Source organism: Myiozetetes cayanensis, unplaced genomic scaffold (assembly GCF_022539395.1).
Source record: "Myiozetetes cayanensis isolate MyiCay16 unplaced genomic scaffold, myiCay2020 scf3, whole genome shotgun sequence".
Classification (NCBI taxonomy): Eukaryota; Metazoa; Chordata; class Aves; order Passeriformes; family Tyrannidae; genus Myiozetetes; species Myiozetetes cayanensis.
In genome coordinates this window covers 390,760-416,196 of record NW_026087521.1, presented here as the reverse complement: position 1 = coordinate 416,196, position 25,437 = coordinate 390,760, and the positions used below count along the sequence as shown (strand labels likewise).

General features: G+C 50.7%; 1 protein-coding gene across 2 annotated transcripts in view; it reads left to right on the top strand.

Moving 5' to 3' along the window:
- The first annotated feature begins 1,739 nt into the window (after positions 1 to 1,739).
- The window catches only part of NRF1 (nuclear respiratory factor 1), a 43,432-nt gene continuing 19,734 nt past the window's right edge, over positions 1,740 to 25,437 (top strand). Inside the window, exons 1-10 of one of the 2 annotated variants that reach the window (XM_050325042.1) lie at positions 1,740 to 2,871; positions 6,236 to 6,467; positions 8,563 to 8,677; positions 10,872 to 10,998; positions 11,972 to 12,112; positions 15,358 to 15,516; positions 16,179 to 16,373; positions 17,097 to 17,198; positions 19,820 to 19,977; positions 21,382 to 21,506. In XM_050325042.1, the coding sequence (XP_050180999.1) occupies positions 6,245 to 6,467; positions 8,563 to 8,677; positions 10,872 to 10,998; positions 11,972 to 12,112; positions 15,358 to 15,516; positions 16,179 to 16,373; positions 17,097 to 17,198; positions 19,820 to 19,977; positions 21,382 to 21,506 (1,345 nt within the window). In that variant the 5' untranslated portion in view covers positions 1,740 to 2,871; positions 6,236 to 6,244. Of the gene's footprint in view, positions 2,872 to 6,235; positions 6,468 to 8,562; positions 8,678 to 10,871; positions 10,999 to 11,971; positions 12,113 to 15,357; positions 15,517 to 16,178; positions 16,374 to 17,096; positions 17,199 to 19,819; positions 19,978 to 21,381; positions 21,507 to 25,437 lie in introns of those variants that run through there. The other variant, XM_050325043.1, reaches the window with a different exon arrangement.

Sequence of the window (25,437 nt, the reverse complement as noted above, 5' to 3'; positions counted from 1 at the left end):
TTTGAAGGCACAATGACCTGAGTTTTCAATCATTTTGTGTGGCCACAGCGTAGAGGTTTCAGCATCCTTTATATACCCTACATATAGATCTGTATATCTGCAAATAGATATATTCTAGGTTATATATCTAGTATATAGGGTTGGGGTGTATATATATATATATATAGTGTATGTGATATATTAGATGGTGGGGACAATTACTGCTTTGAGGATTTGGAGGTTGTTGGGATGTTTTGGGGGTTTTTTTAAATAAATACGGGGTTTCTGAGGCCCTGAGTTGCTAATGGTGCCCCAGGGGGGTATGTCCCGGGATGTGCTGGGTGCTGTTTTCCCAGGGACGGTTGGGAAGGGTCTGGGAGCAGCTCTTGGGGCGTGCAGGTCCCTCCAGGCAGTGCTGAGATTCCTCCCAGGCCCAGAGAGGCACTGAAACACCTTCCAAGTGGTCTCTCTCCTCCCTGCTGTGGCTCAGGGTGCAATCCCGAGGCAGAGGGAACTGGTCAGACTGGGATGTGGCTCCAAAGGCACGGGGCCCTCAATGGGGGCAGGAGGAGGTGCTGCCTGAGCTGCTGGCTGGGGAGTGGAGGTGCCACAGGGACAAGGAACTGAAAGGGTGCAAGGACAACACTGCAGCAGGACAGGGATTTTTGTTTCATTTTTGAGCTCTGGGGCAGCTCATCAGTGCCAGGTTTGTTACCTGGGCCCATCTGCACACGCAGGTTGGACACCTGTGCCCTCCTCAGCCCGCTGAGGTGGCACCAGCCTGTCTGAAACCAGCCCAGTCACACTGGGGCCGTTCGTTCTGGCTTTGGGATCCTCCCTGTGCTATTCCTGATCTCCCTGGAGGCGGCACCAGGGACAGATCACCAGGAAGGGCTGGCCAGGCTGCTGTTTGGGTGGCAGGTTGATGATTAAACGTGGTGGGGACCGATGCTGTGGGGTTTTATCCTCTGCTCATCCTGTTGGGTTAATGCCATGTGAGGACCAAGTCCCTGAGGGGATGCATCTCAGTGGGCATTTTGGGCACCTCGGTGTGAAAAACAAGACCTCAGGATGTTAGAGAGGGGACACAGGGATGGGGAGGCTCTGGAAGCAGCAGCTGAGGACACTTGGTTTGTTCAGCTGGAGAAGAGACTGAGGGGAGACTCCTTGGGGTCTGCAGCTTCCTCAGGAGGGGCAGCACCAGCTCTGTCTCCTGTGACAGGGACAGCACCCAGGGAATGGCTGGAGCTGTGCCAGGGCAGGCTCAGGTTGGGTCTCAGCACAAGGTCCTTCCCCCAGAGGGTGGTTGGCACTGCCCAGGCTCCCCAGGGCAGTGGGCACAGCCCCAAGGCTGCCAGAGCTCCAGGAGGGTTTGGACAACGCTCTGAGGGACAGGGGGATTGTTGGGGTGTCTGTGCAGGGCCGAGGGTTGGATCAATGATCCCTGTGGGTCCCTTCCAGCCCAGGATATCCTATAATTCTGGGATCCCCCCAAGGCTGGCCACACCTCATCCCTGCTGGACACCAGGGTTGTTGTGACACTCCACACCTCCAGGTCTTGCTGGGTACAGAGCTCGGTGTCCCATCACCTCCCTCCTGCTCCCAGCCCTCCACACAACCCACCTCCACCCCCTTTTTCTGTGGTAGTCCAGCATAACCTCTAATCCTCTCCCTCAATAAAAGAGGATTAAAAGAGGAACATTTGCCCCTCGCTGCAGCCGGGCCGTGCTCGGTCCTTCCCGCAGTAATCCCGTGGGGAGCCAGGGCTGTGCCTTCCTGCCATGCCAGGAATGCTGTGAGCCAGCACCACAGGCCACTTGTGCTCACTGGGAATTCTTAAAAGACCACTTTGCCTGTTAATTAAAAAAGCTCAGTTGACTAAAGATGAGTAACTCACTTAATTAAACTGATGTTAAAACGACTCCTGGGCTGTGCAGGTGGAAGGAAAAGGGTTTGGAATCAGGATTTCTGGGTGGTCCTTTAGGGTGACAAAGTATTACCTTGGAGAGTGGCATTTATCATGTGTTATGTTTCCTAAACTCGTGTCCAGCTGCACATCCTGCAAAACACTTGCAGAGAAGAAAGTTGTGGCCCAGGTGTTACAGGTGGATCCAGGGAGAGTCACCCCTGCCTGACGTGAGACCTGCAGAGCCTGGGGGGAGCACGGGAGTTAAATGGGAATTCCATCCCGGGCTTTGTGATTTTGTGGTGTAGTCTGACCTCCACTTTTGGATTGCGCTCAACTGGAACAGGCTGGGGTGTGGTGGTTGCTCTTCCCGTGGTTTTCCATGTGCTAAATGTGTCCTTTCTCCTTGGTGTCCTCATGGAGAGGGTTGGTTCTGCTGGGGTGTTATTTGTTGGTGCCAGAGCTTGAGAAGAGTCTCCAAGGAGACTCAGACCTCATCCTTGTGCTCACCCCGTGGTTTCCCGATGGTGTTTGGTGCTAAACGTGGCAAATGAGGCTGCCCAAAGGACCTGGCTCAGATCTCATCCTGTGCCATGAGATGGGGTCCTGTCACACCCCCAGCCGGTGGCTTTGGGCAGCAAACGGGAGGTTTTCTGCCTGACAAACATCAGTGAAACCCGATTTGTTCCTTTTCCCTGAAGTTTTCCCCACAGTGGGATGTGTTTGCTCCTGGATGTGAGATTCTGATGAGCAGAAGGAATCTGGGGTTTGCTTTCTGCAGTGCCTTTGATTTGAGGTCCCTCCCTGCTGAGACTGGGGGTGCAGGGGGGTGTTTTTAGCCCGTCCTAATTAAGAGGATCATTATCCCTGTTTTGTGCCACAGGAGGACGCTGTGGAACAAGAGCTGGTTCCTGCTGTTCCTCTGAGTGCCCACCCCATCTCTGTGACATGGCAAATTAGATGATCACTTCAGCCTTCACAGCAGGGTACAAACTGCTGCCTTCTGTCACCTCTGGGCCAGGAATGGGCTGTGCTGGGACAGGAGTCCATGTCTCCACTCCTGGAAAGCCAGTCCTGTCCAAAACCTTGTGCAGTTTCCAGAGGGACAGATGTTTCACTGGAAAAGAAATTATTGCTAGTCTGAACAGGGTTTCAGGTGAATGAGGTGTTGGATGAGTTAGTAAAAATGGTTTATTATGATTTATTGTCATAATTTACCATTCCAGCAGGTAAATGCCCATCTCCACGTTCACTCTGTGTCTTCTGCAGCCCCTGAACTAAACCCTTCAGAGGGGTAAAGGTCACAGATAATCCCAGGCCTGTCTGTGCAAGGGAGTTTTTCCACTCCTGCTGCTGTTCCCCATCGTTTTCAGTGTGGACTTTTTATTTTGGGCTCAGTTTAAAGCACCCATCAAAGTGAGGGTGGTGGCAGAGGACGCTGTTTATGCTGGGCTGGCCCACGTGGGTTTTACAGCTCGAGTTATGAATTGCTGCCATCATTTCAGTCCCTGTGGCTTTAGTGTTGAGTTTGTGGGGGTTTTGTTCAGTCTGCGTTGTTTGCTGCTGGTTTGGGTGGTGCAGCTCAGCTCCTCCAGCTCCTCCTGCATCTGGAGCTCCTCCAGCCATGGTGTCGACAGCCGCTGATCCCGGCTGACAGGGCACCAGAGGGACCTCTGACACACTCATCAGGCAGCTGCACTGTGTGAGGAGAGGCACTTGATCCTCTTTTTTTGGTCTTTTTTAAAGCACTTTGTCTTTAAAAATGCTCCTGGCTGTGATCCAAGGCTTCTGGACTGAGCTCTGACTCCCAGGAAATGTCTTTGCAGGCCCTGCTGTATCATCAGGGTTTCCTTTGGAGAAAATCAGGAATAGACGTTTCCTCTTCTGGAATGATGAATCCTCATCCCTAAAATCAGTCAGGAGCAGCTTTGCTTTCGTCCCCTGTGCCTGGGTCCCTGTTCAGATCCACGTGCAGACCCTTTGGGTGCTTTGCTGGGGCAACAAGGGCACCCACAGGTGGGTGGTCACCTGCAGGAGCTGCCAGTGACCGTGTCTGCCCACAAAGCCTGGCTAGAATCGGGAATCCCTGGGGAATGACTGGAATACAGGAAGGACTAACCAAGGTGTCAGTGGTGTTGACTCTTGACTGGGAGGTTCCCTTCCCATGGAAGGGGTGTCAGGAGCATCCCTTGTCTCACAGCCTTGTCTCCCGATGAGCTGACAGGTTATCACACTTTGTCAGTTATATTCTGAGCATGTTTTTCTGCGGATAAACAGGGGGTTTAAAATTTTAATTTTAATAGAAATAATTAGAAATAACTAGAGTTTAATAGAAATAATTAGAGTTGTATTGCAATAAACCCTTTCAGGAGGAGCACAGTGGCTTGGGAAACCCTGGTGCTGAGCAAGGATTTGCTTGGAATATTTTCCCCATTTTTCTGTGGTGATGGCAAAATAAGATCCTTGGAAGGAGAATAGGAGTGATTGTTTTTCAGCCTGCTCCTGAGTACCTCAGTGCCTGGGTCCCTCCCTCAGTGGGGCTGTTTGAATTCCTGCTATTTTTGGGTGGCTCTAAGGTTACAACCCGAGTTGTAAACAGGGTTTGGACAACAGCACCACGGAACTGCAGCAGCCTTCTAGGGAGGGTTGGGAACTTGAAGCTGCTTTGGCTCAAACCATAACCTCAGCAGGGTTGGAACAGTCTCACAGCAGCACTTCTGCTGTCCCTCAGGATTGAGTTCCTCCAGTGTATGCCTGGATAGGAGATTCCAACCGTCCCCAGCACTGCCAAGGCCACCCCGTCCTCAAATGCCACATCCACAGGGCTCAGAAATCCCTCCAGGGATGGGGACTCTCCCGTGCCCTGGGCAGCTGTGCCAGGGCTGGACAGCCCTTTCCAGGAAGGAATTTCCCCAATATCCAACCTGCCCCTCCCCTGGCACAGCTTGAGGCTGTTCCCTCTTGTCCTGTGACTTGTTTCTTGGGAGAAGAGACCAACCCCAAACTGGCTCCAACCTCCTTTCAGGGGTCAAAATAACCCCCTTGACAAAGTGTTTTTTCCTGGTCTGTATCCCACTGTCTCATCCACCCCTCCATGGCATTCCATGATCTGGTGTCAGTCAATCCAGAGCTTTAATTCTCTGACTGTACTTACAAGGTCAGATTTTTTGAGGGGGACATTTTATCATTCCCTACAACTGGTCATCTCTTTATTTCTCCTCTTTGCCCTGAGGGTTTTGGGGAGTCTGTTTTTGAGGGTTCCTAATTCTTCTATTTGAAAATTCTTCTATTTGAAAATACCTTCAGGCTGTGCTGTTCCTTTCCTACGAACGTGTGGGAGACAGGGACTGAAAATATCCGTGTGCCTCCCGTCCCGTTCCTCCTGCACAGGTTTTTGTTCATGGCGTGTGGTCCAGGGCCCTGCTGAGTGTTTAAGCTGCTCCTTTGCTCAGGGCTTTGCCACCGGGTGCATTAAATAAATAAGATTTATGTCATGTTTGGGCTTGGGTCGGGATGATTTTGCCTGTTTCTGGACTCAAATGATGCAGCAAAAGTGACCTCAGGAACTCCTGGGGAAGGGGCTGGAGCAGCAGGAGCGGCTGAGGGAGCTGGGGGGGCTCATCCTGGAGAAAAGGAGGCTCAGGGGGGACCTTCTGGCTCTGCAAGTCCCTGCCAGGAGGGGGGAGCCGGGGGGTTCGGGCTCTGCTCCCAGGGAACAGGGACAGGACAAGGGGAAAGGGCCTCAAGCTGTGCCAGGGGAGGCTCAGGTTGGCCCTGAGGAGGAATTTGTTGCTGGAAAGGGTGGTGAGGCCTTGGCAGGGGCTGCCCAGGGAGGTTTGGAGTGCCCAGGCCTGGAGGTGTCCCAGGCAGGCCTGGCCGTGGCACTCAGTGCTCTGGGCTGGGGGACAAGGTGGGCATCAGGCACTGGGTGGGCTCCATGATCTCAGAGGTCTTTTCCATCCTCAGTGACTTTGGGATTCTGTCCTGCTATCCTCGTTTGTGCCCTGAGCTATTGAGGTCGGAGGCGATTTTGTGTCCCCCTTGGGCATCTTCCCTGAAAGCTGGACCTTGGAGTGGCTAAACCAAGTCCCAGCTTTGATCAGACCCTTTGGTCCAGCTTGTGAGGGCTCTGAGATCCCTGAGGACCTTCCCTCCAGCAAAGATGGCAGCCTGTGGGGGCCGGGCCGTGTCCTTTGGAAGGGCGGATTGTTCCAAGCTCTTTAAGTTCCCGGTGGTCGTTTCCTTCTCCTGGACCCCCATGGCCACTGCTGGGGGGTGATCTCTGTCCCTCTGGGCCAGAACCTGCCGGCAGGGTCCGTAATCGGTCACTGTGGTTTCTGCCCCCGGCAGTGCCTCTTGATGGAAGAGCACGGCGTGGCGCCGGCGGAGCACATGGCGACCATCGAGGCGCACGCCGTGGCCCAGCAGGTGCAGCAGGTGCACGTGGCCACCTACACGGAGCACGGCATGCTGAGCGCCGACGAGGACTCGCCCTCCTCCCCCGAGGACACGTCCTACGACGACTCCGACATCCTCAACTCCACGGCCGCCGACGAGGTCACGGCTCACCTGGCGGCTGCAGGTGAGCCCGGGGCAGGGGGCACGGGCAGGGCCGGGGGGGTCACAGGTGCCCAGAGGAGCTCCCGACGTGCAGGAGGGACATCCCGGGCTTCTAAACCCCTTCTCCCCAGATCCAGTCCCAGCCCCAGACCTGAGCAGTGCTTTAAGTCTAGGGAGTCACAGGGTGTGGCTGAGCCTCTGTGCAGCTTTGTCCTGCAGGGTTGAGGCTGGCAGATCATATATAATGAAATTAATCATCATTAATCATCGTTAATGTAATCATATAATTAAATTAATGTATACAAATAATATCTATAAATATATCTTAATATAATTATAATATAATTATATTGATATGTTATAATTATATTGTAATATATAATTAACATATATTATATTTTTATATTATGTAATATATAATAATTTAAATCCAATGTTATATTATTATATAATAATATTATGTTACTGTATATTATATATGACATTACATAATTAAATTAATGTATATAAATAATATCTATAACAAATATCTTAATATTATGTAATATATAATGCTATAATATTGTATTTTATTATTATAATATTCTGTTATATATATTATATATGCATAGAAGTATATAAATAATATATAATATCGTAATCTATTATATAATCACATAAACATATAACAATATTATATAAATTAATACCATTAATTAATGATTAAAATACTTACCCATTCATTAATTCTTAAAATTTTTTATATTATCATATATTATTTATATCCTTACAAAATATATAAAATTTTGTATAATAATATAATGATGTAATATATTGCATTTTATATATAATATATACTATATAATGTTTTATTATATATTATATATTATATATATATAATATATATCATATGTATGTAAATATATATGATTTATTGTGGTAACGATTAGACAAAAAAATCTTAATTGGATTTGTTTCCTTCACAGTATAGGAGCTAAAACTACAAAGATAATATAATGTACTATATCAACCAATTACATTACAGCAATTCTGTTAAAGAAATTATATGAAAGCTAGCAAAAAGGAAACAATTATTTGTCAGAGAGTGATGTCGTCCCTCGGAATGCTCCGGGTGCTCCCTGAACCTCCCAGTATGTGGAACATGGAGGAGCTGGGAATACCAGGCTGGTTTGGACAATCCAGAAGGGTCCCTGGTAAAACTCTGCCTCAGCTCACGAAATTAAAGTCCCCAGCATGTCAAAGAGCAGAATTGTTTCAGGCCCATGGAGACAACAGCAAAAATAACCCAGGTCTTGCTGAGTCGGGAGCTGCCGGGTTAGGCCTCTCCCAGGGAGATGCCACCAAAGATCCTGGCAGAGCTGGGCTGGGACAGTATTTGGGAATCCTAGATTCCTTCCAGTGAAGCCAAATGTCATCCACGTTGGCCTTGTGGTGGATCCACTATTCCTGTAGAAAAATGCAGTGCCAAAGAGTCCCTCAGCGTTTGGGGTCAGATCTTGTTGGGTGAATAAAGCTCTTGATGTGCTGACCCAAGCCTGGGAGGTTCCATCAGCCCACTGACCATCCCATGTCCTTGCTGGTGAATTTTCCAGCCTCCCAGCCTGCAGGACTTATTCTTTCCCCCTTCCTTTCTAGCATACAGGTTTTTCAGGCCCAGGTGGTCTTCAGGGGACTTTCAGGAAGTCTGGATTTTCAGTTTCTTTCCCATTAGAACCGGTCCTTAATCCCTGGGGAAAAGCCTCAGACTCCTGTTGAGGTGTCCAAGCAGGATTCCCAGCATTGTACCCAGATCTCTTCTCCCAGGCCACTGGGATCTCCTCAGTTCAGCCACTTATTTAAAGTCCTGGGAAGTTTTCAGTATGTCTGAGAAATAAAAATACAGAATGATGTGTTTGTGTGGAAAACTTTAGACCAAAACACGTGACTTTCCCTGGGCCTGGGCTGGGATCTGGGGAACGGAGCCTTTTGGTGGAACCTCCGCCATGCTGGAGAGGAGAGCTCAGGAAGGAATTTGTGTCACTTGGACAGCCTTGGGACACATCCCTGGGCGGGGGGGCCCTTTCTGGCCAGTTCCCAAGCTGCCTGTGCTGATTCCCCCCTTGTGGTTGCATTTCCAGGCCCTGTTGGGATGGCAGCAGCCGCTGCCGTGGCCACGGGGAAGAAACGGAAGCGACCCCACGTCTTTGAATCCAACCCATCCATCAGGAAGAGGCAGCAGACACGTTTGCTCAGGTGAGGGTCCCACCTCCCCTCAGACACCTCTGCCCAGGTAAGGATTCCCCCCTGCCCTCAGACACCTCAGGCTGCGTCCTTGATCCACCTCCATGCTGGTCGGTCCAGAAGTTACAGAAATTGGAGATTTTTTTTTTGGTGGTATCTTTCTAGAACCCAAGAGCTGTGTTTCAGTTTGCAGACATGGGTTACATCCCAGCCCTACTCCTCTTTGAAGTGGTTTTATGATCACTGGCATGACCCTGCTGGTGGATCCACCGTTGTGTTTTAACCCTGGTCACCAGTGAAATGTGTCACAGTAACAGGGCCTTGAAACTTGTTTGTAGTGGCTTTAGAATCATGGACTATCCTGAGCTGGAAAGGACCCACAGGGATCATTCATCCAAACACTGGCCCTGCACAGACACCCCAGCAATCCCACCCTGTCCCTGGGAGTGTTGTCCTAAAACTCCTGGAGCTCTGGGGACAGTGCCCTGGGCAGCCTGCTCAGTGCCCAACCACCCTCTGGGGGAAGAACCTTGTCCTGATATCCAGCCTCACCCTCCCTGGCACAGCTCCAGCCCTTCCCTGGGTCCTGTCCCTGCTCACAGAGGAAAGAAAGCAGTTTTTAACAGTACTTCTACATTCTCTGGCCTGAGAACCTGGAGCTCCATCCACATCCCAGCTCTGCAGGGCCATAAAGGACTGACCTGCCTCACAAAAAAAGGTTTTTGCACAAGGAAACAGTTCTGAGAACAAATTCAGTGTGTGTTTATCCAGATTTCCCTTGCCAGTGGACAAGCTCCACGCTGAAGGCTCCCCCGGCCTGTAGAGCACAGTTCTGGGGGAGAACACTCAAAGGGGGATGCCTGACCGAGCTGAAACACTTGTTTTGGGGGGCTTTGTAAAGTTGCTGTGCAGCCCCCAGAGCCCTGCAGGTGCTGCACTGCGGGTGCTCTGAGGCTCTTTGCCCACCTGGGGGCCTCCGAGCAGCACCAGAGGCACTGCCCAGCCTGGAAACAGCAGTTCCATCCTCTGGAAACACCGATAAACATTGGCTGGCACCATTTTCTAGCGTTTGCAACAGAGCACTTTTTGCTTTTTATGCTGGTTTGGATTGAGTTGGGCAGGGTTGGTGTTAAATAATATTCCTGGGGAGAGAAATCCCTTCCTTTTAGAGCTCCACTCTGGTTTTTCCCTCCCCCAGCTCTGCTGACTCAGCCACCTTTCTGAAGAGCAAATTCTTTTCTCCCTTGAAATATGAACATTATATTTTAAAAGAAACTCGTCCATAAAGGGATTACTTCTCCCCTTCACAAAACTGCTTCATTTTACCACATGTAAGATACTGACAAAGTGCATAATTTTTTTTTTTTTGCACTCTGATCAGTTTAACGTGTTCCTGCTTGACTTTCACCCCCCCTGGGAATCAAGTGGGAAGTTAAATCTCCTCATTCTGGGATCTCTGAGTAGCTGCTCGTGGTGCTGGTGCTTTTTGGCAGGTTCTGGGGTGACTTGGTCACCCCAGAACCTGCCAAAAAGCACCAGCACCACGAGCTGTCAACTTGCTGGAGAGCTCAGGTTTCTGAGGGAAATGCTGCTTCCCTCTTGCTGCAGGGCTTTCTGGCAACATTTCCGCCACGTTCTCCTGCACTGCTCAGAAGTGAGTAAGAGGCAGAAGGTACCTGATGGAACATTTTCTTCCCACAGAGGGATCATTCCAGAGGGACTTGCTGAGCTGTGTGGACACCTGGGTTTCCCGAGCTGAGCTGTTGCAATATTTCTGCTTCTTGCCTGTCCTGCAGCTTGACTTCTTACAGTTCTGGTTTGGGCAGGACTTTGGCACTGGAGAACTGCACTGTTACGATGTGGATGTAGAAGAACCTGTGTTTGCAGCTTTCTTTTGTTGAGTCCCTCAAGTGATTTGACACACTCCAGGTTTTGTGTTGCTGGGCCAGAGCAGTGCAGCCTCTTGCTGTCCCAGCTTTGCTGATTTTCTCTTTTTACCTCACTGGCAAAAGGAGAGGAGGGGGAATAATTGACATTTGAGCTGCTGGGGGAGCGCAGGGATACCCTGGACATGGGGCCAACCTGCCCAGCTGGGCTCTGTCCCTCTCCTGCCTTGTGAATGAGCAGTGTGAAGAGAAGGAGAGGGGTTGTGTTTCTCCAGGGCTTTCAGCTGACCCCCATCCCCCGGTGTGTCCCTGTGTTGCAGGAAGCTCCGGGCCACGCTGGACGAGTACACCACGCGCGTGGGGCAGCAGGCCATCGTGCTCTGCATCTCACCCTCCAAACCCAACCCCGTCTTCAAAGTGTTCGGCGCCGCGCCCTTGGAGAACGTGGTAGGTGTCTCCAGGGAGGTCAGGTGACGACTTCCTCGCCTGCCCTGCGGGTTTCGTTCTGCTCGGGGCAGCCTCGCAGGGCTGGGAGTCGTGTTCAAAACCCTGGGAACGGGAGTTGGGATTTCAGGGGCAGTGGTGGAGCTGGCAGTGTCAGGCTGTGTTTGGGCTCAGTGATCTCAGAGGCCTTTCCCAGCCTCAGGGATTCTGTGGCGTGAGGACACGCTGAGGCCCTCCCTGCTCTGTGGGAATGGTTGCCTGGCACATCTCACCAGGGCTGAATGTCCTGGAGTAAACATGAGAGGGACCAGGTAGTGATCACACAATCCCAGAATCCCTGAGGTTGGAAAAGCCCTCCCAGCCCATGGATCCACCCTGTGCCCCATCCCCACCTTGTCCCCCAGCCCAGAGCACTGAGTGCCACGCACGGCCAGGCCTGCCTGGGACACCTCCAGGCCTGGGCACTCCAAACCTCCCTGGGCAGCCCCTGCCAAGGCCTCACCACCCTTTCCAGCAACAAATTCCTCCTCAGGGCCAACCTGAGCCTCCCCTGGCACAGCTTGAGGCCGTTTCCCTTGTCCTGTCCCTGTTCCCTGGGAGCAGAGCCCGACCCCCCCCGGCTCCCCCCTCCTGGCAGGGACTTGCAGAGCCAGAAGGTCCCCCCTGAGCCTCCTTTTCTCCAGGCTGAACAACCCCAAAGCATGAACTATTTAAACTCAGCTCTTCTGTCAGTTCTTGCCTTTTGTTGCAGACCCTGACCACGTCAAGTCTTGCCTCAGGACTTTCCTCCTCACCCCCTAAACCCTTCCCTTGCCAGAGTTTCTCCCTGTTTCATCAGCAGCCCTTCCATTTGCCCAGGCCTTCGGTGCCTGTGGGTATTTCCTGCCAGCTGTGGCCCTGTTTGCTCCTTGGGGAAGGTGCCTGGCGCTGCATCCCTGCCCTAGAACTGTTTACCCGAGCTTAACAACCCCCACAGGTCCGCAAGTACAAGAGCACCATCCTGGAGGACCTGGAGTCGGCGCTGGCAGAACACGCGCCGGCGCCTCAGGAGGTGAACTCGGAGCTGCCCCCCCTCACCATCGACGGCATCCCCGTCTCCGTGGACAAGATGACCCAGGTGAGCACCCCGAGCACGGGAAGAGGGGCACGGGTGGCTGTGGCAGCCGCAGCCCAGGGTTGGGGTGTCCCATCCCCAGGGGACGGGGCTGGAAGTTTGGGGTGTCCCATCCCCAGGGCAGGAAGTTTGGGGTGTCCCATCCCCAGGGGACGGGGCTGGAAGATTGGGGTGTCCCATCCCCGGGGACGGGTCTCATCTCCTCCCCGTGGGCTGGGACAGCTCAGGCCGCAGCTGGGGGTGTTGGTTGTGCCACTGGTGCTTGTTTTTTCCAGTGGAAATGTTTTCCGTGTGGAAACGGTGGGTGGGGAGGAGGAGAGCTCAGGCTGCTCCCCCTGGAGCTGTGTGGGCCAATGGGGAACGGGGAAAACGTTTGTAGATTGAAATATTTATATAAAATATAAAAGCCGAATAGAAAAATAGATGTAAAGCTATAATTATGAAATATAAAAAATGTAAATGTGAAAACGGAAATGTAACATACAAATATCTATGTAAAAATATAAGGATAAAATTAAAAAATTAAATATATAATTATAAAATATAAAATAAATGTTAAATATAATTATAAAATAAAATTAAAAATATAATTATAAAATATAAAAATATATGTAAAATATAATTATAGAACTTTTAAAAATTAAAATGTACAAATGTAAAGATGTAATTATAAAATATAAATCTAAATACGAATGTAAAAATATAACATACAGCTATAAATATAAAAATACGTGTAAAAATATAACTAAAATATAAAAATAAATTTAAATATATAAGATATACAAATATAATTATATAAAAATATAAAGAAGTAAAAATATAACTATAATATACAAGTATAAATAGAAAAATGAATGCAAAATTTAACTATAAAATACAAAGATAAAATAGAATTTAAAATATAAAAATAAATGTAAAAAAACTCTAACACACATATATAAATATAAAGATAAATGTAAAAATGTAACTATAAAATATAAATATAAAAGTAAATGTGAAAATATAGCTTGAGAATATAAACCCACAAATGTGAATCTAAAAATAACTGTAAAATAAAAATTAAAATTTAAAATAAAAATTAAAAAATATAAAATAAAAAATAAAAATATTAAATAAAAATATTTTAAAAATAAAAAATACAAACCCTAAACTTCAGGTGGCTCCCACTGAGGTACCCACAACTGGATTTCTAAGCTGGTGGTTTGTCCTTTAATCCACCTTTTTTTAAACATCATCATTTGTCTGAAGTTTATAAAAGACCTCTAATCTTTTACCATGATTATAGTGATTTATAATCTATGGTTTAGAATTATTTCTTTATGTGGGTTTACAGTTGGAATGCAGTTGTCTGTGCTTTGGACCGTTGGAAATGGTAGAACCAGGATCAGCTCAGCCCCGTTAACACCTGGACCTGACGTTAAAGCTGGCAAACACTCAGACCAAAGGGTGCCAAACATCTCTCCCAGTTTCCCTCCAGCCCCCCATCCTGGCTGTTTAATGGGCCCTTCCCAGAGGTGACAGTGGCACAAACTGGAATGTGCCAGCGTTGTCCCCAGCAGGTGTTTGGTTCCTGGGTGCTTGGTGGAGGTGGCAGCACCGAGGCTCCCCCAGGTGAGGTGGGCACAGCCACACCCCGAGGGCTGGGGGCTCTTTGTGGGGGCCCTGCCCGGTGTCAGAGCCCCTGGAGCCGCCGGGCCAGGCCTCGTTAGGGCACTAATTAGTGAAGTGCTGGCTCTGGAGCAGGTTGTGACAGTGCTGCTGATTGTCTCCCTGGTGGATTAGACACAAACCCTCCTTAACGAGTACCCTGAGTAGCTTGAGCCCTGAACTCCCATGGACCAGTAATTAATCCAGCTGGAAACAAGGAGCTCGTTGCAGTTCAGGGAAGGAGCTTTTAACTGTTTTTGCACCGGGCAGCTCAGAAATCTGCTGTTCCCAGCTTGGTGTGAATAACTGGGGCCTCGACAGGGAGCCTGGACACGTGAGGGTGGATGTTGGTCCTGCAGTGGAAGGTGGATCATGGACAGGCTTGGCCTGGGCTGGGAAGAAGGTGCTTTAGTACATATTCCATTTGTAACGTGGAAAAGGCAGCTTGGAAACGAGTTCATGTCCAGCTTGGAGCCAATGGATACACCAGTGTGTGCAGGGCAGGGAAGGGAGCTGGGAAGGGTGTGGAGAACTCCTGAGGGAGCTGGGGGGGCTCATCCTGGAGAAAAGGAGGCTCAGGGGGGACCTTCTGGCTCTGCAAGTCCCTGCCAGGAGGGGGGAGCCGGGGGGAGTCGGGCTCTGCTCCCAGGGAACAGGGACAGGACAAGGGGAAAGGGCCTCAAGCTGTGCCAGGGGAGGGGCAGGTTGGATATTGGGGAAAATTCCTTCCTGGAAAGGGTAGTCAGGCCTTGGAACTGGCTGGAGTGCCCAGCCCTGGAGGGATTTCCAAGCCCTGTGGATGTGGCACTTGGGGACATGGTCAGTGGTGGCCCTGGCAGAGCTGGCAGTGTTTGGACTCCATGGCCTTAAAGGTCTTCTCCAACCAGAAGGATCCCACGATTCTATGAAATAACTTAAATATAAAAGCTCAAAAAGGATGCAGGTTTTAAGCTTTAAGATAAAGTGATTTTATGTGACATGAGGTGAGAGCTCCTTCTGTTCCTGCTCCGTTCTGCAGCTGAACCAGCCTTTTCCCTGACACTCCAAGGAATCCCTGGCACAAAACCCAATTGTGTCATAAAACCCTGTGTGGGTTTTGTAATTTCTTTGGCAGCACAGGGGTGGAGAAGTGTGAGATTGTGGTTTTCACATTCGAGCAGCCCCTGGAGCTCCATCCTCTTTGCAGCATCTCTGTAAAATACACACCAGCTCACATCTGAGCTGCTGCCACTTTGAGGACATTCTGGGGTTTTTTCTGCCTTATCCTGATCTGTTTATTTATTTTCTCCCTTTGAGGCTGGCCTGCTCTCTTCATGGTAGAGTTTAACCATAAAGTGTGTTAACACAACACGTGTTTGTGCCTTATTATTGTAATTAGCTGACTTGACTGTGTTTCTGCTCTTCCCAGACTCTAAGCTGAATCTGGGAGATGCTAAGGTACTGTCCATCTGCCTTGGCACTCAGGCCTCTCCCAGCTGGTGGCTCCAACAGGATGGAAGTCAAACGGAGTAACTTTGCGCCGTGTGATAACCTTGAAGCACCTCAAAACCACCAGAGATGACAGACCCTAGAAATCACCCCTGTGCTGTGATTTGTTGCAGGCACAGCTGAGAGCCTTCATCCCTGAGATGCTCAAGTATTCCACGGGCCGTGGGAAGCCGGGCTGGGGCAAGGAGAGCTGCAAACCCATCTGGTGGCCCGAGGACATTCCCTGGGCCAACGTCCGCAGCGACGTCCGCACAGAGGAGCAGAAGCAGCGGGTGAGTGTCCCCCCTGGCTGCCCTCCAGCTGAGCACAGGGGCCTGCAGACAGTGCTTTGGGAGGAGTTCTGCCCTTGAGGGACAGGAGGAAGAGTCTTGGAAGGGAGACCGTCCCGTCCTGAGCAGGAGGGACCTTTGTGCTCAAGGGAAATAGTGCAGGGGAAAAGGGAGAGAGCTGGGTGAAGGGATGGTGGGTGCCAGTTGTGGCTGTGGATGCCACCACACAGGTGATTTTTCTGTCATTAAGGTCTTCAGAGGAAGCCACCGTGGTGTGGAAGCAGCAGGACTTGTGTGGGGTGATTTAGGACACGTTGGATGGGGAGGGATTCCAGTTGGGGCTGGAAAGGGTGCTGTGGCAGTTGGTGCTTTCCTGAATCAGGGTGGTTTTCTACCTAGAATGGTTTGGGTTGGAAGGGCCCTTTTAAAGGTCATCTCATCCTGCAGTGAGCAGGGACATCTTCCCTAGACCCTGTTGCCCTCCAGGGTGATTTCTGAGTCCTGGACGAAGGAGGGAATGAGGAGACAGGGATTACTCAGTGAGGCCTTTTGTTTGCGAGTTGGTTCCAAACCACCCAATAAACCCCATCAAAGATAAACATTCAAGTCCGAGCAGTTCAGAAAACCTCCCCCCTGACTCTCCCCTCGTCTCCTGGTGCTGGCAGGTGTCCTGGACCCAGGCCCTGAGGACCATCGTGAAGAACTGCTACAAGCAGCACGGGCGCGAGGACCTGCTCTACGCCTTCGAGGACCAGCAGACCCCGCAGACCACGACCACGCACAGCATCGCCCACCTGGTGCCCTCCCAGACCGTGGTACAGACCTTCAGCAACCCCGATGGCACCGTGTCCCTCATCCAGGTGAGTGGCACCCCATGCATTTCCCATTCCCAGCACAGCTGACTGCGATTTCACTGTCTGTGTCAGGGAATTCTGGCTTTATCTGCAGGTCTCACCCCTCAGGTTTGTTAACCCAGCACTCCCACCCAGAGAACCAGTTCTATCTCTCCCTTCCCCACTCCCATCCCTTGGATTTCTGCAGTTCAGGGGTCTGAGCTGAGTTTGGTGAAACCACTTAACGAACAAGTCCAGTTCCTGGTGTCACCACACAAGGCCTGTGGTGGCCATGGGAGCAGAGGTGGTGGAACTGCTCTCTTTTAATGGCATAAAACATAGTTTAATCAACAGATCAGGTATTTCTGTGCCCCCGGTCTTTAGTTTACACCAGGAATTCCTTCCCAATATCCCTGCCTTCTGGCAGTGGGAAGCCATTCCCTGTGTCCTGTCCCTCCATGCCTTGTCCCCAGTCCCTCTCCAGCTCTCCTGGAGCCCCTTTAGGCCCTGCAAGGGGCTCTCAGGTCTCCCTGGAGCCTTCCCTTCTCCAGGGGAACCCCCCCAGCTGTCCCAGCCTGGCCTTGGACACTCCCAGAGCTGGGGCACCCACAGCCTCCCTGGGTACCTGTGCCAGCTTCTCACACCACCCTCACAGTGAAACCCTTTATCCTTTGCTTTTTCAACCTGAATTTTATGGACTTTCTCCTGCAACAACTGGTGTTTTCAGCCCCATTTTGTCGTGTCCCTCAGGTTGGCACCGGTGCCACGGTGGCCACCTTGGCCGACGCCTCCGAGCTGCCCACCACGGTCACCGTGGCACAAGTGAACTACTCTGCAGTGGCTGATGGAGAGGTGAGACCCTGGGGCAGCTCTGGGGGGCTCCAGCCAGGACAGGGGAGACCCTGGGGCAGCTCTGGGGGGCTCCAGCCAGGACAGGCCCCTCTGAGCTTCATCCCACAGTCCCTACAGTCAGGTGATCCCAGACAATGCCGAGAGCTGGGGGTCAGTGCACAGGGGATGTGAATTTCTGCATCATTTTCTAGATCACAGAGTCACAGAATTGTGACCTGTTGTGATTTTGACTCTACAAACAAAATTCAAGAGAATTAACAAAATAACACAGTTATGGTAGAAGCCTTAGGGGTGAATTCGATGCATTTTTATTTATATCTCCTTGGAAACCTTAGGTCTGGATTTTATCCATTTTTTTATACCTCCTGTAGATTATTTTGTTTGGCATTTCAGTGCCTAAATCTGAACACCTAAACTTCCATACATTTATTTTTCCACTTTTTTTTTTAATCAAATAACAGGGTTTTTTCTATGGATTTGGTGCTGAACTGCTGTTATTTTGACTCAGGGTTATACAAACACAATTATGGTGGAAACCTTAGGTCTGAATTTCATCCATTTTTTTATACCTCCTGTAGATTATCTATTTTGTATGTAGTTTGGCATTTCAAAATCTGAACTGCCTAAACTTGAACACTTAAACTTCTATACATTTATTTTCCCACCTTTTTTTAATCAAATATTGTGGGTTTTTTCTGTGGATTTAGTGCTGAACTGTTGTTATTTTGACTCAGGATTGTACAACCATGATGATGGAAACCTTAGGTCTGAATTTCATACATTTTTTATACCTCCTATAGATTATCTATTTTGTATTTTGTTTGGCATTTCAGTGCCTAAATCTGAACACTTAAACTTCTATACATTTATTCTTCCACCTTTTTTAAATCGAATAATAGTCTTTTTCTGTGGATTTGGTGCTGAACTGCTCTTAATCTGACTCAGGACCCTAAAAACACAATGATGGTGGAAACCTTAGGTCTGAATTTCATCCATTTTTTTCCACCTCCAAAAAATTAATTTTTTATTGTGTTTGTTTGGCATTTCAGAGCCTAAGTTTGAGCCCTTACACTTGCACACATTTATTTTTCCACCTTTTTTTAAATCAAATAATAGAGGGGGTTTGTGGATTTAGTGCTGAGCTGCTGTTTTGACTCAGGACTCTACAGACAAAATTATGGAGGAAACCTTAAGTCTGAATTTCCTCCATTTTTTTATACCTCCAACAGATTATTTATTTTACCTTTTCTTTAGCATTTCAATGTGCCTCCTGTAGGTGATTTATTTTGTATTTTGTTTGGCATTTCAGTGCTACCTAAACCTGAACACTTATACTTGGCAGACATTTATTTTCCCACCGCTTTTTTTAAATCAAATAACACTTTTTTTCTGTGTGTTTAAGGAGCCTTCTTTCAAGGATATGAATTTTTTTTTGGTTAAAATTTCCTTCTTCTTCCCCAGATCCCCCTTCCCCGAGGCTGCAGGTCCCTCTGGGTGTCCTGGCGAGAGGTGGCAGCACAGAACAGCTTTGCTGAGCTGCAGCCCCTGCTCCCATCCCTGCTCCCAGGAGCCTGGAGTGTGACCTTGAAGCACTTGGCAGCTGCCCCCAGGCTTTCCAAGGGTTTTTTTAATATCTCCTGAGAGCTGAAAAGGAATTTTCCAAAGGCACAAATCAGGCTGGATGGGGCTCATCCATCCCGGGCCAGCTTGGAGCGACCTGGGCCGGTGGAAGGTGTCTTCCCACAGGGTGCAACTGGATTATTTTTAAGGTTATTTTCAATCCTCCCAAAATATTCCAGCAGCAAAACCTTCCTGTTAGTGGGGACAAGAGCCTGGAAAGGCCCTCCTTCCTCTCCTTCTTTCCTTATTCCATCCCTGTTACAGAGCACAGAGCCACTGGGATTGTGGTGGGTTCAGTCCATGTTTCTGGTTCCCATCCTGGTGGGTTTTGTGGCCACACATTCATTGTGTCATGAGCTGTGAAGTCCCAAACGGAGAAAGGTGGGAAATGAGCAACTGAAATGGGTGAACTTTAAGGAATATGATATTTATTAATGGAAAAGTCTGGAGTCAGGGAATTGAAAGTACCTGAGGTACATGAACAGATCACTCCCATCCACTGTCATCTTTTATTGAGCAGCAGAGAGACATCCCAGCTGGCTCAAACCCCTTGGAATTTTCAGGTGCTGTACAAAGAAATCCCAAATGGGAACAGGGATCGTTCCCCAGAATGGCAGTGGATGATGCAAATGGAAACTGTGAGGCAAGCACAGCCCGTTTCCCTGAGGGATCTGATCTGTGCTGGGGCTCCAGCACTGCAGAAACACAGAATCCCAGAATTATTGGGGTTGGAAGGACCTCTGGGGATCACCCAGTGCAACCAGGGCCACCCAGAGCAGGTGACACAGGAGCTCATCCTGGTGGGGTTGGAATGTCTGGGGAGAGGGACACTCCACACCCTCCCTGGGCAGCTGTTCCAGAGCTCCACGGAAAGAAGTTCTTCCTCATGTTGAGGTGGAACTGGTTGTGTTTTCTTTATGGCCATTAAGCAGAGCTAATTAATCAGATCCCAGCCCGTGATCTGAGGGTGCAGCAACAACCCTGCTGTGTTTTCCTGGCAGGTGGAGCAGAACTGGGCGACGCTGCAGGGGGGTGAGATGACCATCCAGACGACGCAGGCGTCGGAGGCCACGCAGGCGGTGGCGTCGCTGGCAGAGGCGGCGGTGGCAGCGTCCCAGGAGATGCAGCAGGGAGCCACTGTCACCATGGCCCTCAACAGGTATGGGGGCTGCAAACACAGGGCACCTCCAGGCTTTTCATTCCCCTCTGGACAATCCTAAGAGAGGCTTCTCCGTCGGGAATTCCCGTGCCAGGCGTTGTCCGGGGGTCTGCAGGACAGGTCCTGATTCCTGCTGCCTCTTCCAGGCTCAGAGTCTCCTCCACAGCCTCGGTCTGTGGGGTTTCTCCTAAAGGTCTTTGGGGGTTTTTCCCAAATGTTTCTGAAGTAGAATCATAAGAATCATCAGGTTGTTTTGGTTGGAAAAGCCCTCAGAGACCACGGTGTCCAACCATCCCCCAGCACTGCCAGGGCCACCACTGCCCCAGGTCAGGAATTTTTAATCCCTGCTGAGCAGATACTGTTGAAAAAGTAAGTTGAATATTGGGAATTAGAGGGAAAGGCACAAAGGACAAGCCAGGATTAGGCCTCTGGACTAACTTGTTGCATCTAGTGCAAGATAGTGGTCACTCCCCTTGAACAGGAAAAGTCTGGGAAGGACAAGAGTGATCAAAGCTCAGAGATAATCCATTCCACAGTCCTCTTCAGCTTGGGAAGGAGATTACTGGAAGTCTATGAAACCATGAGGAAAACAGAAGGGGAACAGTTCTTTTCTGCCCCTCACAACATCAGGCCAAAGGGCCGCCCAGCCAGGCCGAGGCCGGGGTTGGTGCAGAACCATCGTTCCATTTTTCTTCTCATTAAATGTGGAATTTGTTGCTCTGAGATGCTGTGGAAGCAAAAAGTGTAAGATGGGTTTCCAAGGGGATTAGACAAATCCAAGCTGCCAGTGCAGATGCAGCCTCTGGGAAGCTGGGAGGGTGCAGGAAGGAAAGGATCATCTACACTGCTCCCCAAATATCTGTTCCCACAGCAGGGCTGCTCCAGGAGCAGGCCCTTCGCTCTGGCCTCGTTTGGGTGAGGAAACCAAACAATCCTGCGCTCCAGATAATGCTCGTTAAAAAGCAGTGTTAAACCACTGCCTGGGACAGGGCTGGTGGGAGGATCCTGGGCACGGCCTGTCCCACTGCCAGGTGACCTGGCAGAGTCAGGGATGAAGGGAATAGCCCTGGAATCTGCAGAGCCCCAGAAGGTGCCAAAAGGATGAGTTTTGTACCTGAAACCAGGGGTGGGAAGGAGCCACATGGAACAACAGCTTGGATTGTCCCGAAGTTTTAGTGAACCCCAGGTGAAAGGATGCGAAGGACAGGGATGTTCTAAGACCTCTCCAAACTCAAAAGGGCCACTGGAACCACCTTCTTCCCACAGAATTCCCCCTCCAGTGTAGATTTTGTGCTTCACCTGGGCCTGGGGTGGATTTCTCTTGCCATGCATTGCCCGGTTAAAGTGGAATTGTTTGGTGGGTTTGGTGTTCCTGATTGTCCTCTCTCCCCTCCGTGCCCACAGTGAAGCTGCTGCCCACGCCGTGGCCACGCTGGCCGAAGCCACTCTCCAAGGGGGGGGACAGATAGTCCTGTCTGGAGAAACGGCGGCGGCGGTCGGAGCCCTCACCGGCGTCCAGGATGCCAATGGTAAGGCTGCTGGGGAGCTGGAATTCCTCTGGTTGCTTTTCCTGGGCTCTTACCTCGAGGATCTGCCTCTCCTTTTGCTGAAATGCCAGGTGTTTGCTGGTAGGATTTCCAGCTGCAGGTGGTCACTGAGCAGGTTGTGCCTCTGAAGGAAAAGGTGGCACTGAGCTCTCGTTTGCTTCCATGGTGCTGGTGGCTCTGCTCTTTCCCTCCTCTTTATCCTTAGGGTTTTTTTGGGGGAAAACTCCTCCCTATTCTACATCTGCCCCAGCACAGGGAGGACCAGCCTTGATCAGCCAACACAACCAGTTGGTGCCACAACAAACTCAATAACCAAACTCTTCCCCATGAGAGAATGACCAACATTTTATAACCTCCTCATTTCCTTCCCTTCTCAAAGCTTTTGTTTTGTGGGTTTGGGGCTGCTCTTGAGCATCTCTTGCTTTTCTGCTCAGGTGAGACCTTCCAGGGTCCCTCAGATGTCATTTGCCTCCTGCTTTATTTTCCCATCTTGCCCCCACAGTCAATCCTTTAGTTTTAGGGATTCTCTGTACCATTTCTCACCTGTTGTTTGGAGCCTCTTCTGCCAAGTCTGGTGGCTTTTTGCAGCTCCTCAAACTAATCTCCTATGAAAGAAAACTAAATCCATGGAACTTGGTTCAAGGGATGCTACTGGAATGTGCAAATGTGTCTCATCCACTGCCTCCAGTTGCTCTGAGCTTCTGCCTGACCCTGGAGGTGTCCAGGGAAGGACTGGACGTGGCACTGGGTGCTCTGGGCTGGGTGACTTGGTGGTGTGGGGTCATAGGCTTGACTCGGTGATCCCAGCCTGATCCTGGGACACTTTCAAAGTTCAGAGAAGAAACTCAGTGGTTATTTGGATTAAATGGAAGGAGGTTTGTCAAAATAAGCTCAGGAAGGGCACAGAGGGTGAAGTCATGAAGAAACGGCGCCTTCAGTATGGGGCTGTTTGGGCGTTAATTGTCAATGGGGTCCCAGCACGTGAGGTCAGGTGGCACAGCAGTGACTTCCTGCCTTGTCACTTGGCATGGAAAGCAGGAATCTGGTAGGATGAGACCTCGAGGTTGAATTCCATCCAAGCCCTTCCAGATCCTCGTCTCGCCGGGAACGTGCTGGCTTTGCAACGTCGGTACATTCGGTTGGCAGCAAGAACTGGGCAGTGGGAGAGGCGTTTGCCTCGGAGTTGGTTTGATTGCCTTGCCGTGCAGTCAGCCAGCCTGAAGAGGGAGCAGGAACGAAGAGAAATGCCTGCCCTGGGAGCTGGGAAGGCATCTGTCAGCGAGGGAAGGGTCAGGGTGCATCGTGTTCCACTCGCCGGGAGGGCGATAAGTGACGGCTGTTTATCGGAGGGAGGATCTGCCCCTGGATGCTCAAAACCAGCAACTAATCAGCTTTGGCAGAGCACGTGGGTGCCCTTCAGCAGATCTGCACCCCTCTGGCCTGCTCCCAAAATGCTTTCAGCTCTGGATTCCTCTGGATGCTTCCCCCAGAAACTCACCCTCCCGGAGTGGCTCCACCTCTCTCCCCCAGCTTTAGTATCACTTTAATGCAGGATGCAGGCTGGGCTAGGGTGGTTTTTTTTTTTCCTTTTTTTCCTTTTTATTTTTTTTAGCAGCAGAGTTGGAAGTCAGCTGGGATTTAGAGTGCATTAAGGGGAGAGACTGCAGCATTTTCTGCCAGCAGAAGCTCGCCCGCAGCCCCTCTCCCGCTTCCCACTCGCCTTCGATTGGCTCTAATCTCCGGTGGCATTAAGGGGAAGGGCTTTGTAGTCCTTGGAAGCGCCGTGCTGGTGGTTGGATTACGTAACCAGCTAATAGATGTCCCTCAGGGATGCGGGAGATGGTGGTATCCATTCCCTCTGTCTCTGTCTGGGGATGGAGAGCAGATGGATCGGCAGCGTCGGCACCGGCGGGAGGATTTATCTGCCTGCTCCAGGCTGGGAGTGTCAGCGGCCTCCTGGACGCTCGTTATTTGATGCAGGAGGAACAACCACTCCTTCTGTCCAGAGGAGATGGAATTGGGGGTGATTTGGAACAACTGTTTGCAGGAAGGAGAGAGGGGAAAACACCTCCCAGAGCCATGATGGGATTAACCAGCAAATTCCCCCTGCTTGGTGTTGTTTGCAAAGCCTTAACTTGCTGATATTCCCAGTAAATGCTTCTCTCCAGGAATGCTCTTACCCTTCTGCAGGGCTTTCCTGAGGAATTCCAATCCCTTACCCACATCACTTTCACTGGAAGGACTAGACATTTATCCTCATCTTATTGATAGGGAAGAGGAGACAGTGTTTTAACAGCTCCCCATCCCTGGAATGTCCAAGGCCAGGAAGGAGCTTGGAGCAGCCTGGTCTAGTGAAAGGTGTCTCTGCCCATGGCAGCAGCTGAAACTGGATGATCCTTAAGGTCCCTTCCCATCCAAACCATTCCATGATTCCATGGAAATGTCTCAGAGTCAGACAAGGTGCTTCGTTGCTGATTTTAACCATTAGATGCAATTATTCTCCTTTATTCGTTTTTCTTTCTGCCTCAGTACGGCACTTTTCCCACCCATTCTCTGGAATTATTATCTGAATAATAATTAAGTGGTACAAGAACAACCAAGACAGCTACAAAGGGGCAGCCTGTGCTCATGGATACCTCAGAATCCAGGGCTGGCTGTCTGGATATCCTGCAGGGAGCTGGGGAACGTCCCGAACCACCCAAGGCTAACCTTGTGGTGGGTTCCATTTGCAGCCCAAGGAAATAGGATCCCCTGCTCCCAGTGCAGTGTCAAACTGCCTGAGTGCATTATGGTTTCCTGGCTGCTCCGGAGCATCTGCTGGGAGCCGGGATGCGGGAACCGGTGACCCCACGGCTGGAGGCTCAGATGGTCCCTCCTTAAGTGGTTGGCATTAAACCAAGGAGTGCTCAGAGCCGGTGCAGGGGGGGGTGGCAGCACCTCTTCCTCCAGCTGGATGGAAAAGGGGGAGCTCTGAGCTCTGGAGCTGCTTTGGGAGCGGAGCAGGAAACTCGCTGGGGAAGGAGCGGGGCCGGAGCGTCCCCATCCCACAGCCTTTGCTTTGCCATTGATCCAAGAGCTGCCAGGGCCACAGGCTTCCCGGCTGCTCCCTGAAATATTGATGAGGCTGCTGCCTGCAAGGAGAGCTCAGGGCCAGGGCAGAGCTCCGAGCTGTTCTGCCCAGGGAAAGGAGCCTGCACGGCCTCGCTGCCCCACGAGTGCTGTGGCCTGGGCCAGTGTGGGGCCTCGTGGAGGTGAGAGGGTGCTCCAGGCTCCGGCTGGGATTCAGACGGGCCGTGGGAAGAGCAGGGGAAGATGTGGGATCGAGCCGTGAGCAGGGAGGTAATTCCACAGAGCTGAGCTCGGCACAGCCAGAGATCCAGTGGATCCTTGTTTGTCCCCCTGGGCCTCACCTGCAGCAACAGGTCCCCAGAGCACATTTTCCTGTCCCCAGAGCACATTTTCCTGTCCCCAGAGCACATTTTCCTGATGTATCCCCTCCCTGTGCTGCTGGAGGTGCTGCTGGGAGCAATGCTGAGGAGCCCACTGTGAGCCTTGCCCTCCTCCACCCCAAAAGCCATCCAAAAAATCCAACCCCAGTTCTTCCTACGAGCCAGGGGGGCCGTGCTTAGGGCTGGGGGTGAGCCAGGATTTGTGATGGGAAGAGCATTAGGACTCTGACGTGGGCAGGGGGGGATTAACCAGCTCCCTGCTTTCGCAAGCCCGGGAGTGCGGCGCCGGTCCAGGAGTGCATCTTCCCAGTTAGTGCAGGATAAACGAGCTGCCCACGGCATTCAGGGAACCTCCTGCCCGGAATGGCTGCTCCAGGTGGTGACTTGGGGCTGGGAAGAGGTTTGAGTGCTGGAAAAGCCTCGGTCCTGGCTGAGGCTGCCGAGCTTCCCACGCAAAACCAGCG